Source organism: Thunnus maccoyii, chromosome 23 (genome assembly GCF_910596095.1).
Source record: "Thunnus maccoyii chromosome 23, fThuMac1.1, whole genome shotgun sequence".
NCBI lineage: Eukaryota > Metazoa > Chordata > Actinopteri > Scombriformes > Scombridae > Thunnus > Thunnus maccoyii.
Window position 1 is genome coordinate 14,788,918 of NC_056555.1, and position 18,509 is coordinate 14,807,426.

The window sequence follows — 18,509 nt, forward strand, 5'->3', positions numbered from 1 at the left end:
TTATCACATTTATAGAATTTCTGTCACAAAGTTGTGATAGGGGAAGATTATATTATTATAACCCGAGTTTCTGTTCAAGGATGGCGAGAGAAACACCTAGCAAGCTCCACCTTTGTATTGAGAATTTGTTTTTCTAAGATCAAGAGTAAGCCACATCATGATATCTCACTTAGAACTAATGTTGTTTTGCTCGGTACAAGAGTCCTAGATCAAATTATAAGTATTGATGTTGATGTTTGCAGCAGCCACATACTGTGTTTATATCATCATCATTTTACAATTGTGTTTGTTACTTCTAACAATGTGCAATGTATAAAATGTTAATTATGACTCCCTTATTCTCATCATCAGGGTGACAGTATTCCTGGAGAGCCTGGTGGCAGGGGGTTATCTGGTTTTCCTGGCAGAAGGGTGAGTTCAGCTTCAGACAACATCCATTACAATGACATCAGGATCGGGAAATATCTACTGGGACAATTACAATATCTCTCCATCTGGTTTTGTTTTTCTCTCATCATTTTTTTCCAGCTCTGATGTTTTGCATTTTTAAAGCAAAACAAATCTATAGCTAGTTATACTCACACTACCCATTAAAACTTAATGTAACCAGTATGTTTAGTGATGTTAGTGTATTATGCTGAATATGTGTTTTATTTCAGGGTGATACAGGGACTCCAGGTGTTAAAGGAGCTCCAGGAAATATAGTAAGTATGTCATTATGGTATATCACTTGAGAGCATTTAAGTTCCACTTATGTACACTTTAAGATAAAATCTTTTTCTTCTACCTTCCCTCATGTTCTAGGGTCCAAAAGGTTTGCGTGGCAGCAAAGGTGAAAAGGTGAGGTGTTTTCCCATAACTGACACTGATGCCGTATAAAATCTTTGCTGATAATGCAGTTTCATTTTATTTTAATTATCATTTTCATATGATTCCTTCACTTGAAAATATCATAAGTGGAATTGTAATTTTTATGTAATTTTGCAAGTATTCTGCCTTAAATCAAAACGTGCAAATTTGAATTCCCTGATTGCAGCAAACAAGACTTTGGAAGTCATTTGTTTAGGAAATTCCTCAAAAACTCTCTTCTTCAGGATGCAAAAATTATTTTGAAGAACAAGACAAAAAACTTGTACAAAAGGTTGCTCTAAATGTTAAGATGGAGAGAGCGGAGAGGATCTCTCACTGGCCTTGATACCTACAGTACTTTATACCTTGTTACAGACAAGTCGTCTCAGCAGGTGTCAAAATACAAATTAAGAGGTTAAACAAAAGGTAGCAGTACAAACGAGTGAAACACAATAAAGTACAAAAAGGTTGTCTTCATTTAAGTAAATCCTCCACACTTCATGTCAAAGTGAGCGGGGGGCCTTATTGATGCTTGCAAACCACCTGTTACACATCACCCAAACGTACTCTATTAAACTGACATGTGTGAACCTCACAAGGGTGTTGAAGTAAATAAAAATGTCTTCCATGTTTTTTCTGCTGAAATTTTGCTTTTGCACGAGAGACAATTGTAGCTCTGAAAGGATGCATCTGGTCAACAGCAATGTTTCGTTAAACGATGCGCCATTTTTATCAAGGGAACTATACTGTATGTCAAGAAAGTGTTTCCCAGACTGTTACACCAGTAAAACCAGCCTGAACAGTTGACAGCAGAGATGAAAGATGATAGATGTTTGGACTCATTTCATTTCATTTCAGTCATTTGTGTGTCAGCTTCAGATCTAAGTGCCTGTGTGTTGTAATGGAAATCCAATGTGATGAACCAGGCCACATACAACCATTCTTGCTATTCTCTGACCTCCTTCATCACCAAAATGTGATGTTGTTTTTCTATTTACACAGCCGTTTCTGTAAAATCTCAACTACACTATGCACCACAAGCATGAAGGTGCTGCCAATCCTGAGCATCAATGAACTTCTTGACCTTTTCTGCCTGCCTGCATGTACTTAATCTTTAATATTGACTCACTGTAGTGGTCGTTTTCATCAACAGTGGTGGAGGTGTGGTGTTTGAGAGGCCAACGTTGACATTTGAACGTCTAGATATTCCTACAGAGTGCTTTCATTTCTAAGATAGCAATTTCCCATTCATTGTGAAGTGTCAGTGGGTTCAGGTTGCGTTGATAGGAGTGATGTCAGTTGTCAGTCAGATTGCCTTCATATTTATTTGTCTGCTCTCTACTCAAGTGTCCTTGTATGATTTATTTATCATTCCTCTCAAATACCACTAAACCTTGGCCGGGTTGTGTAAACCAATCTTTCATGACATTTTATCAAAGGTAGATTATACTGGACTGGATTTGGTTATAACGTGAAAGGATTTGATAAAATTCTGTGAACAGCACTGCAGCAAGAGATATGAGGTAATCTGTGCAGTTTTTGTTGACACCTGGAAATGATTGAATCATGTTTGGAGAGTTATTTTAAAAAGGATCTTTCTTTCCAGGGTGACCGCGGGTTACCTGGAGTTAGAGGAGAACGGGTATGATGATTTTCCTGTTGGTCTGTTGGTGAATCACAATTGATTTATTTAGCTGTAGCAATTATACATTACAGATAAATCATGCAGAACAAATGGCTTCACATACAGTATTTAGTATCATACAAGCCCAAACACAAACACACAACAAGTATACATAAATCCATATTAATTGCTTTGTTATTTGTTACGAATTACATTGATTCGCACCTTGAATTCACAATTTAATTCCTTTCTACAGGGAAGTGTGCTTCAAATGCAAGGGCCCCGTGGGGTTAAGGGTTTCAAAGGGGACGCGGTGAGATCTTACACAAGTTGTTGTCATTCTATTCCTCCAACAATTGCTGTGCAAGTAACATAATGTGAATTAAGTATTTATTTTACCATTTCGGTTTGTTTCAGGGTGAACGAGGCCCACCAGGTTTTGATGGAGATAAAGGAGAAAAGGGTGAAGATGGTCCCCCTGGATTCAAGGTAATACATCTTAACGCTTCAGCATCTTTTTGCAGTGAAGTTTCCTTGGAAAAGATAATGGTTCAGTGCCACGTTTAAGGGCATCTCAACAGTGATGTTACAGCAGTCATGTTAAAATCTCTGATACGCAATTAACAGCTTGTTTGGTGCTTAGATGATCATCAGTGGCACTGAATTTGTCACCTAAACCACAATAAATGGTATTATTACTGAGAGTATTTTAAATTATTTTTGAAAGGGCGTTAAGGGTGATGCAGGCACTAAGGGTGCGTTGGGACGGTTTGGAGCACGAGGACCAGTAGGCCAGAAGGTTAGTAAGAGTTTATTGTAATTTCTTCACACTGCAGCATTACTTTGATCATTCAATACTTTTTTTGGAGTACTGTGGGTGAATTTATTTTCTTTTCCTACAGGGAGATCCAGGGGAGCCAGGACTCAATGGAGTAAAGGTAAAACCACAAAAACAAACAAACAAACAATCATACAGGAGCCAAAATTCAGTATTACAATCAGGAAATGAAATAATATGTATGATGTGATTTTAAGGGCCGCAATGGGGCTCATGGAGTAAATGGAGCCAAAGGGGACAAAGGAGACATAGGACTGGACGGCCAGAAGGGCAATCAGGTACAGTGGAAAGCTAAATACAACTGATCATTAGCTCGTTCACCATCATATTACTTAGCTTTGTTTTTGTTTGTACAGGGTGACTCAGGAGAACCAGGCTTACCAGGAGAAAAAGGGGAAAAGGGAGAGAAGGTTACTTGAGCAGACTCAACCGTTGTGCTTGTTTTGATATCTGTAAATCCTTAAATAATTATATTGTTATATGCTTTCACAGGGATTTAGAGGTTTACCAGGACGCATTGGGAGTCCAGGCCTGGATGGAGAAAAGGTTAGGCCTGAATCAGGTCATCTGATCAGACTAAAGCAGAGTTGTACGTTATCAAGAAGTCCTGTCATAAATCCTGATCATTCTGTTTATGTGACATATCAACATCGTGTCTTTGCAAAACAGGGAGATACGGGGATTTCTGGCACCCCTGGCATACCTGGACTGAATGGAGTCACAGGGCGCAAGGTACATCCACATACATGTTCACAAACATTTCTCTTTGTCTCTTTATCAAACATAAACAAATGTGACATATTTATTTTCATTTGCATTTTCCCATTATGTGTCCACTTTAGGGTGACAAAGGAGAAGGAGGTATTAATGGTGTTGATGGTGAGCCAGGAGAGAAAGGGGATAAGGTCAGTGATTATTATTAATCACAGTTGTATTTTGTTTAATTTCCAGTAAAAACTGAAATTAAAATTTGTTTTGTCTTTTTCTATAATCTTTTTTATGTTTAGGTTGTGTTAAAACACCAGGAAAATGTATTTGTATTTACTCCTGCAAAGAAAAGAACCATAGTGTGTTTAATTTACTCCTAATGTTGTTCTTGCTCCATGCAGGGTACAGCAGGTTTCCCAGGTTTCCCAGGGTTTAAGGGGTCAGAAGGGAATCCAGGAAGGGATGGGGATGAGGGAGCACCAGGAGCCCCAGGACCCCGTGGGGACACAGGACCAAAGGTACAATATACCTGCTCCCTATTGGGGATATATGTTGCTGACTTTTTATCTTCATTCTGCAGTGATAATACATTATAATGCAGATAAATGGAAAGAACAATGGAACAAAAACCTTGGCTCGTTATAAATATTACAGCTTAATTATCTCATTGTATCAAAAATATCAACCTGTTCTCATAATCACAACTTCACTGCTCAATTTTCGCAAGATGAAAAATTAATAGTTGTCTAGCTGTTCTCTTCTGACAAGGACGTATTTGAATGTTGTCCCTCTAATTGGTAGGCAATGTCATGTCTGCCTGTCGGATCCTCATTACAGTAAAACTGTTGATCGGTGATTTCTCCTGACATTGTCAGATCTGTCAGGCTGAGATGACAAAGATAGACTCTTAAAGAAATAGTTGGACATTTTGGGAACTACACTTTCTTGCCAAGAGTTAGATGAGAAGATTAATACCACTCTCACAGATGAGAACGATATCGATCTTCTCATCTAACTCTCCGAGAAGAAGTCGAAGTTAAAAACAAGGGCATATTTATAATATATAATGGCATATTTAAGTCATGATTTAATTGATGAAAACAGTGTTTGATATCTTGAGAACATGATTAAACCTTTATCTCAAGATAACAGGTAGGAATAAAATATAAACATTCCAATTTGTTTTCATGAGTTGTGACCATGAAATGATGGGCCTAAAAAAGGTATTAACAACCCTGACCAGTCTGACTGGATGACGCAAACCAGTAGTGTAGTTGAAGTGTATAGAGGAATAACTGTGTCTGTGTTTTTAATGAAGTATATTCACCCAATCACAAGCCTAATTACCACTACCGAAACGGAATTGTGCAGTCATAGTATAGTGACAGCAGTCCTACAGCACAGAAAAGCCATGGAGCTGAATCAGAAGCAACTATAAAGTTATATATACAGTATTTCTCCTGAGGGTAAGTTACATATAAATTATATGTGGTATCAGAGTCTTGATCTGCTTTTGAGATACTTACAGTACAAATGAGTCTGTGGTGAGGTCTTGCAACACACTGACGTCGTTATCAGTCATTGATGGGGCATAAATAACTATAAACTAATTCAACTATGTCACTTTAAAAAAAAACATACAGTACAAAAAGTCCAACTTACAAGAGAAAAGACTGAAAGTGTGACAACACAGCGGACAGAAGAATGAGCTGAGCTTGATTACAGTCATCACCACGTCTGCGTCTAGCTCAGACAGAATGGCAGCATGCGCTCTGTATACTGCAGCAGTGAATACAGCAGAGACATGCCCTTAATTAACACACACACACACACACACACACACACACACACACACACACACACACACACACACAGACAGAGGTCTATTTCTGTCTGCAGCTTTCAAGTAATATCTTACTCAATTAGCGCCTTTCAGCTACAATTACTAGACTCTCAGTGTTGACAGAGAGTGGCTGGAAACCTCTAATGAGGATATTCCGAGGACGGACCTAATTGGGAGGAGTCTGTCGTTCGTACTGTTTAGAGGAAAGATGGATGAGCAGGGATGAGTTGTGCTGCAATGCGTTCTTTTCTTGTTAGCATAAAAGTTCTGTGTGGAAGATTAAAAGAAACTTGTAATGTGTTTTCTTTGTGTGCACTTTTTTTTTTTAATGTCAAACAGGGAGAGAGAGGCAGAAGAGGCAGATTGAAGCCTTGTCAGAGGGGAGCACCCGGGACTCCTGGACAAAGAGGAGAAAGTGTGAGAGTCATTTAGGAACACACACCCATTCACTTCTTTAAACATACTAATAGTATAGAAAGCGGATGTCCCATCAGCTCTCCTAGAGAGCCTCTGCTCCATTCGCTTCTGTAACTCAGTGGAAAGTTAAAGAATGTTGTGTTGGGTTTTCTGTTCTTATGTAAGATTAAAAAAGCACTTTTTTCATTACATAAGATAACAATTATTTTATGAGCATTCGACTACAGCACGAGCATGAGCTGGCTGGGACTTGTTGAATATGTTGCCAACAAAAATGTTGTTTCAAGCTGCATTAACAGACTTTTTTTTGCCACCTGGGAACAGTGGACATAAGCTGTTAACACAACAATGACATATTATAACCTTATAAAGTTGATATGGTGCATGCGGTAGTAAATAGTTGCCTATTTACAAATCCAGCAAACATGGAGCAACATTATCATTCATTTGAAGTCATGTTTCTGGTCACCTGGTTAATGTAAGTCCAATATTCACTCTACTTTTAGCTCTATTTTAGTCTCTGACAACTCTTGAGGGAAATATCTGCCTGCTAAATGCTTTACTATGTTCACCAGCTAGTTGCTTTTTTGCTGAAAACAGCTACTGCCTGGAAATGACACTATTAGATCGGTGAGAGTAAACAAAAACTGTAAAGTTGTTGGTGGTATAAATTTGCAAATGTGTTTTTCCTGCAGGGTGCATTGGGGACTGGAGGAGCAAAGGGGGACAAGGGAGAGCCTGGACTCTCAGTATGTGTTTAACACACACACACATATACATACAGAGTTTGCAAAATTGGGAAGTTAATGAAATGACTTTGATTATTGTCCCTCTCTGTGTCAAGGCTGACGAAGTGAAGGAGCTGGTAACCCAGGAGGTTGTAGAAAAGTGTGGTAAGTGTGAAAGAGAGAGAGAAAGGTTACGCATATGTGTGTGTTTGGTTGGTTTCATCTTACTTGGACATTTTGAACCCTCTATATGTGTGTATGTACATTTATCCAAGAGTGAATAAACGTGTGCCTCCAGATAGACCTTCATATTCTGTAAGTGTGTGTGTATGTGTGTGTGAGTGTGAGTGAGAGAGAGTGTTTGTTGTAGAGCTCCTGTGGCAGCAGCATGGCACCCGTGTGTGTTGTGCCATCTGTTATGTTCTCTCAGAGGAACACACACCATGGTGCCAGCAACAGTAGAGCCATTCACAAACACGAGACTGCCATTAAGTAGGACGCCTCACCAAGAATCCACCACACTTACAAAACACTTACAGGATGGTTCTGCTTATCGTCAGCCTTTCTGCCATTACGAGAACTTACTCATAATTTACTTCAGTGTCGAGTTTTCTTAGGTAATAAGCTTGTTTGAAAGCCGATATCCAAAATCATTTGTGTCATATAATTTATTGCATGATTTTAAATCATCCTTAAATGAACTCCAACAGGTATTTCTCACCTTTTATGCAGTAAGTAAACAGTATATCTTTGATAAAGCTAGAGTCCCTGCTGTTTACTGTTTGTGGTGACACACTGTTGCTTTTCAGACACTTTTATTTACCTTTTGTAGGGGAGATTGATGGAAGATATATTAATATTTGTAAAGAATATATATGATTTCAGCCACATGTCTTATACCACAATATATTTGGTGAAAAGATGTGTTTTTAATCACTTTTGGGATCTCACTGCTGCTGGAAGAGCTCTACAATGAAGTCTTGATCATGATGGCACAAACTAAGAAACTAAAGCCCATGTTGAAAACACTTAAAATTGTTATTTACTTGTGTCAGACACAAACGTCTGTCACTGAATCCTTTATTTCAAAAGTATGTTGATGCAATGAAAGTATAGTATAAAATTTAAATATGTGAATATGTTTGGATCATTACAGGGTTGGAATACAAGTTCATGGTGAAGTCTGTGGATCCTGATGGATCAACCACGGTGACTGACAATAAAAATAAGCCAGAAGATGTGGAAACATCCCTTTCTCATGATTTCAACGAGGAAGAGGTGGAAGAAGAAGGTGAAGAAGTGGAAGAGGAAGAATATGGAGAAATGACCAGTCCTGCCCCGGTGATCCTGGGAGAAAAAGGGATCCTACCAAACCGCACTGGTAATAATAATAGTCTTATATAACTTATACACGTGACACAAGGAACTATCATCAGGGTCCACGCCTCTGGCCAAACACACAGCCGAGCCTAAAATATGATTTTCAAAATGACTCAGTTGTCCCGGCAACAATTTTTTTTTTGTTTTTTCAAACTTATGCGGAACAGCTGTGATGAAGGCAGTTTTTCTTATTTTGGGACACCTCATAGTGCGTTGTCATGTTTACATCTTGGTCACTTTTGTATTCTTTCATAGTCAATTTAATTCTTGGTTTGATTAGATTTAACACTGGTAACTTAGCCTGAAACATGTTGCTGTGGTTACATGTAGCTTTATACACTGCACTTTGATATTCATGAGTTATAACATTATTATTTTTATGATTAATATAATTTAGAATGATGTGTGTCAGACCATTCAGTTGTGCTCAATAGCACCATCATTAGGTCAGCCTGCAACAACACTACACACAACAAACTGGGACACCTCAAACACAGTTACAATCAACAGTTTACCTGCATCCCAGATGGACACCTGACAGCCAGCAGCATGTTTCACCAAAGTTTGACATGTTAAACTAATCAAATAAAACCACACCTGTGCTCATGCATGAGCATATGAGAGGACTGTAGACCGCTGTAATTGTGTAATTTGCAAGTGACAATGATTTGTGTGTTTGCCACCATTTGCAATCTGCTTGTAAGGTAAAATTGTTTTTGTGAAATGGGCTCCAGAGATCATGAATTTAAATTTTCCGGAGCCATGGTAAAAAACAACAACAACAACAACAAAAAAAAGAAATGTAAGTGTTGCAAGGTAAACCTAAAGGTTGCGTCACTGACTACAACTATATATGGTTTTACACACTTTAAGGTCAACACTGTAGAGAAATTCAAGTCAGTTTGCTATGTGCAGTCGATACATATTGAGCAGAGGGATCTGAGGGGGACAATTACACAGCAAAACTCTAAGAGTTGCAGCTCTCAGACTGTGGCTGTTACATCAGCATGAAGACAAAACACAAAAAGAGTTAAACAAAGGGTCAACATGTAGCAAGAGATCACGCAATATTTCATGAAGCTCATTAGTGCGTATAGCCCGCGGGTAAGAATATCTTTCTGCATCCCAATTTATTGTAATTCTTGCTTCAGGAATTAAAACCAGGAAAATCATCAAAGAGTGAGACTGTCATTGCCCATTGTCAATGTCAGCATGTTTATTCACAAATTACAAGCATTAGATGTGAAACAGTGACATTTAGCTTGTTTTGTGTACAATATAATAAATATGCACAAACACTGTATGGCGCACTCAATAAGAAGAATGACTCTAAATAGACAAGGCCATTTATAAAATAAAGATTTCCAAATCTACCAGCTTCTGCTCTGAATTTTACCTCCAAGTCTGAGTATCATTCATATTAATACACACTCGCTGTTTTCAAGGATTATTATCAGCTCTTTCTTCTGCTTGCTCTTTAGAACAGACAAATTCAATCCCATTGTCCACACTGAGCCCTAAACAATGAAACTCTGATATACTTTGAATCAGTGCTAAAGTGTGAAATACTCAAAATGTTTTATGAGGAATGGGAAAGCGCTTTGTGAAATAGCACATTAAAGGAGGCGGAAATTCTTGCCCAGTAAAGTGTGAGTTTCATATGTAATTTAATCAAATGAATGAAGCATAGTGTTTGTTCAGGCAGAGTGCTGACGTCATGCTTCTATTAGCCGATTCATTCATGCCTCACAGCCACTCGCTCATTTTCCAGCTGTGTGCCTGTCAGCTTGACTAGTGACGCCCAGTCATGTTCCTGCAGGTGTACAGCGAGGCCATTATAACCTGACACTTCTTTACTCTGCGATTTAGCTAAGTTGTAATGGTCACGTATATGTTTGTTAAGGCAAAATCTTTGTTGTTGCTCAGATTGCTTGAGAGCTCCCTCAAAGAGCAGAACCTTTTTCTGCTGTGTGCTACTCTACTATACTTGTATAAATGGCTGTAAATGGTCAATTCCTTGACGTAAGTGTCTCTGACGGAACAGAGTGTTTGTTTTCCATTTTCTGAAAATGAGGCATGTTGCTTGATCAAATCAGATGAAAAGAAATCAAGTGTCAGAGTGTCTTCCTAGAAGAAAGATACAGAAAAAAGTGCTCACTGACGTGTACCTGTACACCTTTCATTCCAGCTCTGTCAATTATTTTTTTAAGATTTTTTTTTTGTCTTTGCTTCCACCCCTGGCTTCAACGTCAGCGTGCTATGAATTTTGTAATTTGCGTTGCAGATTTACAGAGAGCTTGTGTAAGAACTCAAAAAGTCTTTGAATGAAAACTTCAGTATATGGCTATTGACTGAATAGTCAAAATGTCAAGTGTTGGTCTAGTAAAGGTGACTGTTTCTTCTTTCTGGTCTTCAGACTCTCTTGAGGAAGGGACTATGAAGTGGGGCCAGAGGAAAAAAAGAAGGGTTTTTGGAACAGACACTGCTGGTGAGTGGCCAAAACAACAGATTTCCTTCTTATCTTTTTTCCTCCCCTCTTCCTTCCCTTGTTTACTCACCCCGTATATCACTCTTGTTAATTTTGTGTGTGTGTCTGTTTCCCCCAATATTTTCATATAGCCTATGAGTAATGAGTTGCTTGAAATTGTTAACTAACATCTTTTTGGCCTGGCTGCTGTTGGTCAAGAAAAGCTCTAATGCAGAAACTACATAATGCATAAACCATATCTAGTTTTCTATTTTTATACATGTTAATACACACATACAACGAGTGAATAAGACAAATTTGGAGTTGTTGAAAGGCACTTTAGAGTGAGCTGGGTTAGCCGTTTTCTTCACATCTAACTCACAATAAGACAGCAAAGAGGAAATAATTGCTTTTACACAAATTCTTCGACCCACAGGTACAGCAGGTCTTTATCATTTCCTTTGTGAAACCTTCTTAGACTTATTATCTCCTGGAGTCTTTATGACCCCACTTATAGATAAATATATTGTCTTCTAAGTATTCTTAAGTTGATATCAGTGAACACACTCCTTGGACATGCTGCAAATGTTTTCAGAGTATTTTTGCAGTATGTCCAACACCTTGAATTAGGTAAAAAGAAGAAATAGGGAAAATCTACAGCATCTCAATTTCTAATGTAGCTATAACCTTTTTTTAAAAAAAAAAATTTTATACGGACGTTTTCTGTCTATATTAAAGAGGGCACAGTAGAGAGGGGAGAGAGAGGGGATGACAAACAGCAAATGCCCCCAGCTCGACTCAAACCGGGGACACTGCAATTACATGGTCAGTGTCTGAAACAAAACCATTAGGATGTCCTGTATAATTAACTTTTATATTTTAACTGTTTTTTCACCCACATGCTGCAGACCGCTGCCTGGAGCCCATGTCAGAAGGTGCCTGTTCAGAATATGTGCTGCTCTGGTACTTTCACTCTCACTCAGGGGAGTGCAGGCCGTTTGTGTACGGGGGCTGTGGCGGCAACCAAAACCGATTCTCCTCAAGACAAGAGTGCCAGAGTTGGTGTGTAATGGAGAAAACAGGTAGGGGTGCCAATCATAACACCTACATAATACACATTGTAACAGCTAATCCGATCAGTAAGAAATCATGCTTCAAAGAGGTTTTGGTTGAGCAGTACAGTATGAAAGGGAGGAAACTGTAGATGCAAATATGGTCATTAAGACTATACAACATTCTTGTTGACCTTTATCATAGTGATTAAACACTTCATTGGATTTTCACAGGCACTGAACCCCGGAGATGAAGCCAGCAACCCCAAAACAAGATGCAAATGTGTGTACATGATTGTGTAAAATGTGATGTTTTACTGTATATTGTTCTTATTTATATATTTCTGGCTTTTTTCAAATTTGTTGTACGAACAATAAGTCGGAAATTAAAATGTGAATGTTAAAAACAGGTGTATTTCTGAAAATATAACTGACATTAGAGTGAGTTTTTGAACATCCAAAGTGATGAATATCAACACTACTGAAAAATTAAATCCGTCTTAACTTTTGTGATGTCGTTGTCGTGCCTTGCTCTTCACTCCTCTTCTCTCACGCTTTACATCACGTCACCTTTCTTATGTTTTGTCAATCGCTCCGCATCCTGTGTGGTACGAAAAATAAGAATCTGGTAGCTGATTGCCTGCTGCCACCTCCAACACTACATATGTTCATTTGGCAGGGGGTGTTATGGGTCAGGCTGGGAGCCAGATGAGGGGCCAACAGGGGCCCAGTGAGGGAGATCACGCAGGACTCTCCATCAGACCGACGCAGCAGTAGCAGGGGATTCCTGCGTGGGTGTTGGTGTGGGGGCAGCACGCGTTGAAGGTTTTTTTCTCTTCTGGCAGTGTGACATGTGAAAATACACGACACAGCTCAGATTCTCAAGTTGTCACTGGTTGATGTTTTGAAGAGAATCCCGTTGTATTCGTTTTTTTATTTACTTGTTGTGCTTACTCCGTTTATAGTGTTAAAATTTAGTATCTGCTGCTATGCAAGTGCAACATTCAGCACCACCTGGTCTGCTAAATTGAAGTCAGCTCCTCAGAGGGTGGTTTACTGAGAGTAATCCATATTTAAAGCAGAATTATCATTCACATCAAAGTGATTGATGAAGCTTTTGGAGAAAGCCTCCAACAGCTCCTTCACATTAGTCACGATTCTGCACTATCATGTGCTCCCACATGCTGAGATGCTTCATAGGTCTGCAAGATACAGTTACACCACAACCCCCTGCTAACTACAACTACTCATGAACTATGACAGGTCCCACACTGCAAAAAATAATGCACTTAACAACAGTTTAGTTTTGAGCTTTCAAATCATTTGTAGATGTATATTTTTAATTCAAAATAGGTCAACTTATGCATTAGATAATATCACTTATTTCCACATCAAAATTTTAAAAAATATCTAAAAATTATTTATTATATTTATAAGATAATATTTATCAGGTGTTTAACACTCAAAATGTTGGCTAATTTGCTTCCTCGGGACTGTGTGGGAGTGGTTCAATCGGATTTGACTGACAGCGTTGGCAACATAAGCAAAAAACTCCACAACTGTTTTCACAACTTAATTCAAATGTGGAAAAACTCTGATTGGTGCATGAAAATACATGATATCATCTAGAGGCAAGGACAAACACACAAATACAGAACTATGTTGTGAAATAACCAACTTTATAGCTTCATGTAAATGCTCATAGTAAGAAGCCTGATTTAGAGAGGATGCTTTTAGGGCCTTTAAGTTAAGTGGTAATGTCTTAAAATGCAACAGATGGCTCCACTAGTATGTAAGACAGTGAACATTCAAGAAGACCTCAAAACAAGTACATTTGCACCAGAAAGAGGTGAAAGTGTCTCTGGTTTTATTCTTTCTAAATTACTAAATATTTTAAGACTCAATACCAGAATAAAAAATGTGATGTGTGATCAATACACTTTACCATAACCTTGACTTAGCCACCTTGACCTTGATGTAAACTGAGCAAAACGCCTTAATGCAGAGGGTTCTTGACATCCTATTTTAAGCGACTAACAGCAACATAATCCAGGCTAGTATGTTAAATGAAAATATGGTTTTCCATTGAAGTTGAAGAGGAGTAAGTAATTCCATTTCAGAGATCAATTGCAGAGCAGAGGCCGCAGTGGGAGGACATCTCATTGCACAGTGTGTCATAGGCTGTGACTACTCCAGCTGTGAAGGCTTACAGTCATATTAATCCTACAATGAAGTTGCTCATTAGAGCTTGACCCAACACCCTTTGATCCTCTCCGTGCATGTTCCTTCTTCATTTCGACATGGTAACGTACATCCCTGCAGGTGGTTTCCATGGTGTGTGTTGTATGTATAAAGTTTTAATTAAAACTCAATGTTCTCCAGATCTCAGATATCATTCTTCTTTCGAAATCAAATAGCCACATATGCAGCGTGCAAATCATGCACAGTGAGTAAACAATTCTCAAAAACACAGTCTGTGTGGTATCATTCACACATGTGAGTCCATTCCCTTAAGTTCAAAGAAAACAAATCATCATCGCTACATCAAAATATGTGAAAATGATGTCAATGGAGAAATTTGAAAGGGAAAAACTCACTGAACTCTGCATATTCTTTGTTTTACATACAGTTTCAGGTGTATCATATACATTTTGAATGCCATGCATGAGTGAGGTATATTAGGAGTATTATGACATTAAATGCCAAAAAGACATAAGAAACCTGCACTTCACTTAGCTACAAAAAGTTTTCATTAGTTTTCATTAAAACAATAAATATCACTTTTTAAGTAGCCACCATTTATAATAGGTTTATAAGCTGTAACTGATTACTTTATTAATGGTTAACAAATAATTTACTAATCGTTTAGTTTAGTTTAGTTTAGTTTAGTTTAGTTTAGTTTAGTAGGATCCCCATTAGCCATTACATTAGGCAACAGCTACTCTTCCTGGTGTCCACATTTATAAATCAGTTTAGGTTTAGACTCTATTAGAAAGCAAGAAACTAGCTCAAAGGACAAAGCAATGTCTTGTCAGGAAGGATAAACAGCAGCCAAATCCAATCAATCAAGAAGTTGTAAATGTCCTACATTTGAACTATAAAGCATTAGTCAAAGATTTATAGACCATAATTTAAGGCATTAGTTACAAATTGTAAACCCTTAATAAAGGGTGCCTTATTAGAAAATCCTACCAATAATTATATGTTTGCACACAAGTGTGAAGAAGTGTAAGAGGCGACCTTTTATAAGTCCATATACCACATAATATAATTAAACAGTTTGTCTCTCATTTAAGGAAATTAAATTCAGTGAGTCTTCTGTGCGACATCTCTAGGACACTTGGTAGAATAAGAAAAGAAGTGTACAATTCCTCTATTTTATATTTTACTAGTCTTAAGTTTAACAAAGTTCTGCCTGAACGATGGAGCATAGTGAGTGAATGGCTTGGAGCTGTCCGTGGTGCTGAACAGGCAGCCTGCATATCTAGAAGACTTTAACTAGTTATTTGGGTTTTAATTAAAATTGTACAACTGTAAGAAATCATGATGTGAAGCGTAACCATCATAGAAATATTAGACAACGTCCTATTTCCTTTCTATCAGTTGTCGTGATGCTTCATGTTCACCGACAGGAGGTCACATTTACCAACTTTTTTTTCTTTCTTTTTTTTTTTTTTTTAATTTACCACTACATCACTGCATCACAACCAATGAGATAGCACATGGCAAACAAAATATCAACGGGATGACGTTGTTGCTGGCGTAGGGATGCAGTTTGACGGCTCCTACTAAATGAATGCAGTGGGAATGGACGAGCAAAACACTCCGCTGGTCAGACCCGTGCGCACTGCTGACCTCCGCACACACACACATACACACACACTTTATCAGGATTTCTTATCAAAAATTCACTTCTGAGGATTTCTGCTTGTTTTTTTCTCGGCAGGGATACGCGTTGGTTGCCCGCTTTAACTGTATTCTTTATTATAAGATACAAGTGGTAAGTTTTACGAAATTATTGCTTACATTTTTGTGACTCAATTGCCTTTTAAGCGTTGCCAACTTTCGATTAAACAACTTGCTTAAGAGTTAAGAGAAACTGAAATTACTCTGCTCTCAAAATATCGATCTTAAAATACATACTTATAATCCATTTTGCATAACAAGAGAATGAGTATATGGTGGAGGAGAAATTTTTAACACGTTTAATTTTCTTCAGTGACATCTTCTTCTTCCTCAATGCACTTTATTCATTATCACCACGTTTCTTCATTTGTTTAAAGAGTAATACAGTTGAGGACAGAAAAAAAAAAAAAAATAAATAAATGGCATGAACATTTTCCTCTGTTGGTCCCAGAGGACACAGCATGCTGTCGTCCCTGAAGACCCTGCTGCTGCTCTCGGTCCTGTGCACACCGACCTCCAGCCTGTGCCTCCGCCTCTACCAGACCCGCCCTGACCTCCTCTGCAACAACCAGCTGGAAGTCGGGGTTCGGAGCGACGAGGACGAACCGGGTTACACCCCCGTGGACGGCTGGGGATCCCTCCTGCAGTCCGCGGAGTATGTCTCCTCCTCATCCTCATCCTCCTCTTCTTCCGCCGAGTCCAGTCGGGAAAAAAGGACTTCAAGTCCCGCAAACTACCGCTTCATGAGCCGGACGAAGCTCAGAGGTCAGATGCTCCGCAACAGCAGCAAAGGGGACCGCAGGAGCAGGCTGACCCTGTCCCTGGACGTCCCGACCAATATCATGAACGTGCTCTTTGATGTGGCCAAAGCCAAAAACCTGCGCGCCAAAGCGGCTGAGAACGCGCGCCTCCTGGCTCAGATTGGACGGAGAAAGTGAACACGGACAACTTTAATTTAACAGACAGCCATGACCAGTGTTGGCCTCGTTCTTTAAAGTATAATGAAGTGCTCTGTATTCATTTTAAAGTAACGGTATTGATTTGTCTCTCAAGGGAATTTTCTTTAAAATACTCACTTACATCACAGGTTTAAGAAAAGGCATTTTAATATTGCGACTTAGTTGCTCTCATGTGAAAAGTCTTGTCATCTTTATTTGTTTCAAATCAAAACGCTGGGGAACCTCTAATTAACTCTCTGTGCAATTTCTCATACCAATACGAACTAATGATGACACTTCAAACTGTCCATTTATTTTCAAATTTTGAAGTTTAATTCATGTAACAACTTAAATGAAAGCTAAGCCTTTGTTGCAAGAATAACACACGTCTAATACAGTAGCTTCTCTTTGGTTCATTATCTTTGATAAAGACAGAATATGGTCGAGAGCAATAAGGGCAAAGTTATTTTACTTCTATCAAAGTGATTTGTAATTTCAGTCAGGAAAACATGAGAGCTACTTTGGATTGGAAACAGGTCAAATTATAGCTCACCCATTGGCAGGTTCCTTTCAAATCTGAAAAGAGGATTTTATGATTAATAGATTTTGTTTAAATGTTATTTTAAGAATCAAAATGGACATGGTTTACAGTAAAGCAGGCACTGCTTTCATTGAAGTAAAATGAATGTTTAATGTGGTCAATTGTAATCAGTGTCATCAAATTACAAATATGGGACAAAACAAGAAGAACTTGTTGATTATAAAGTCCAATGAAATGTTTTGTAATTCTATTGCATAATAATCATCATAATCATAATGATATTTGACATTAGGGTTTTTATTTTATGAACATGTTTATTTATGTTTGCTGCTTCACTATTTATTTATTCTAAGAGGTTTTTGCTGTTCAGAAGTATCACGAGAGCCTATAATGAGTCCAGATTCTAGTGTGAAACACTGACAGTGGCAAAAACATCACACTGAACACTGACATTGAAATACTGTACAAAAAAAATCTGCAAGAACATGAAATACAGTAAAATGCAAATGCATGGGAATGTATGTGTTCATCAGATGTCTGTTATTTTTATACTCAAAATAAAGGATTATTTTTCCTCAAATACAACAGATGCAACTACCTACATTTGCCTCTTTATATACAATATGTGACACAATGAGATTCATAAATTATTAGTCTTTCACTCATTTATTAAAGCTAATAGCAGGGCACTGACATGACCGATATTATGAGCTGATGCATGTCACATACACTGGTCAATAAAGTAACAAGAAACCAGAAATACCAATATTATATATATATTTGAGGGAACTTCAAGACAATATGACTATTACAAAGTTTGTCCACCAGAGAGCACTGATAACTTCCTTTTTGTTAAATGGAAAATTTCACAGTTACATATCTCAGTCACAATTCAGCGGTATTTGAGTTTAAGGGATCCTCATCAAAAAATGTTGAAGTTATGTATTTATGGTTTTTAAAAGACAAATATCTGTCGATGTATGTACTTCAGATAAGATTATTTTTTTAAACTCTCAGACATAGATATAGCCACATATCTGCCAAGCTTTACTACCTATCCATGAAAGAATACCAAATATATTTTCAGAAAAGTTTTTTTTCTTTAAGGATCTCACTAGTTTATGAACTTACATCAGTTTGAGTTTAGTTTGTATATAATGCTGAGAGTTTGGGATGTTACCAGCCAAATGTTATGTCATATTATACTTTATCTTAATA

General features: G+C 38.0%; 2 protein-coding genes across 6 annotated transcripts in view; both read left to right on the forward strand.

Moving 5' to 3' along the window:
- Window positions 1-12,415, forward strand: part of col7a1l (collagen type VII alpha 1-like) — a 65,187-nt gene extending 52,772 nt beyond the window's left edge. For all 4 annotated transcript variants that reach the window (XM_042402764.1, XM_042402765.1, XM_042402767.1 and 1 more), the window contains 21 exons: window positions 352-411; window positions 660-704; window positions 805-840; window positions 2,456-2,491; window positions 2,730-2,786; window positions 2,891-2,962; window positions 3,201-3,272; window positions 3,376-3,411; window positions 3,509-3,589; window positions 3,668-3,721; window positions 3,804-3,857; window positions 3,981-4,043; window positions 4,154-4,216; window positions 4,421-4,537; window positions 6,202-6,279; window positions 6,975-7,028; window positions 7,124-7,172; window positions 8,164-8,388; window positions 10,804-10,875; window positions 11,763-11,936; window positions 12,141-12,415. In XM_042402764.1, coding sequence (XP_042258698.1) covers window positions 352-411; window positions 660-704; window positions 805-840; window positions 2,456-2,491; window positions 2,730-2,786; window positions 2,891-2,962; window positions 3,201-3,272; window positions 3,376-3,411; window positions 3,509-3,589; window positions 3,668-3,721; window positions 3,804-3,857; window positions 3,981-4,043; window positions 4,154-4,216; window positions 4,421-4,537; window positions 6,202-6,279; window positions 6,975-7,028; window positions 7,124-7,172; window positions 8,164-8,388; window positions 10,804-10,875; window positions 11,763-11,936; window positions 12,141-12,160 — 1,518 coding nt within the window. In that variant the 3' untranslated portion in view covers window positions 12,161-12,415. The remainder of the gene's footprint in view (window positions 1-351; window positions 412-659; window positions 705-804; window positions 841-2,455; window positions 2,492-2,729; window positions 2,787-2,890; window positions 2,963-3,200; window positions 3,273-3,375; window positions 3,412-3,508; window positions 3,590-3,667; window positions 3,722-3,803; window positions 3,858-3,980; window positions 4,044-4,153; window positions 4,217-4,420; window positions 4,538-6,201; window positions 6,280-6,974; window positions 7,029-7,123; window positions 7,173-8,163; window positions 8,389-10,803; window positions 10,876-11,762; window positions 11,937-12,140) is intronic.
- Window positions 12,416-15,815: 3,400 nt separating this feature from the next.
- On the forward strand, window positions 15,816-16,750 carry ucn3l (urocortin 3, like). 2 transcript variants are annotated; one of them, XM_042403887.1, is made up of 2 exons: window positions 15,816-15,906; window positions 16,264-16,750. In XM_042403887.1, the coding sequence occupies exon 2, from the start codon at window positions 16,274-16,276 to the stop codon at window positions 16,748-16,750; it is 477 nt and encodes a 158-aa protein (XP_042259821.1). In that variant the 5' UTR covers window positions 15,816-15,906; window positions 16,264-16,273. The 2 variants fall into 2 exon arrangements, with proteins under 2 accessions (XP_042259821.1, XP_042259820.1); XM_042403886.1 differs by lacking the exon at window positions 15,816-15,906 and having other exon boundaries at window positions 16,129-16,750.
- Window positions 16,751-18,509: the final 1,759 nt, after the last annotated feature.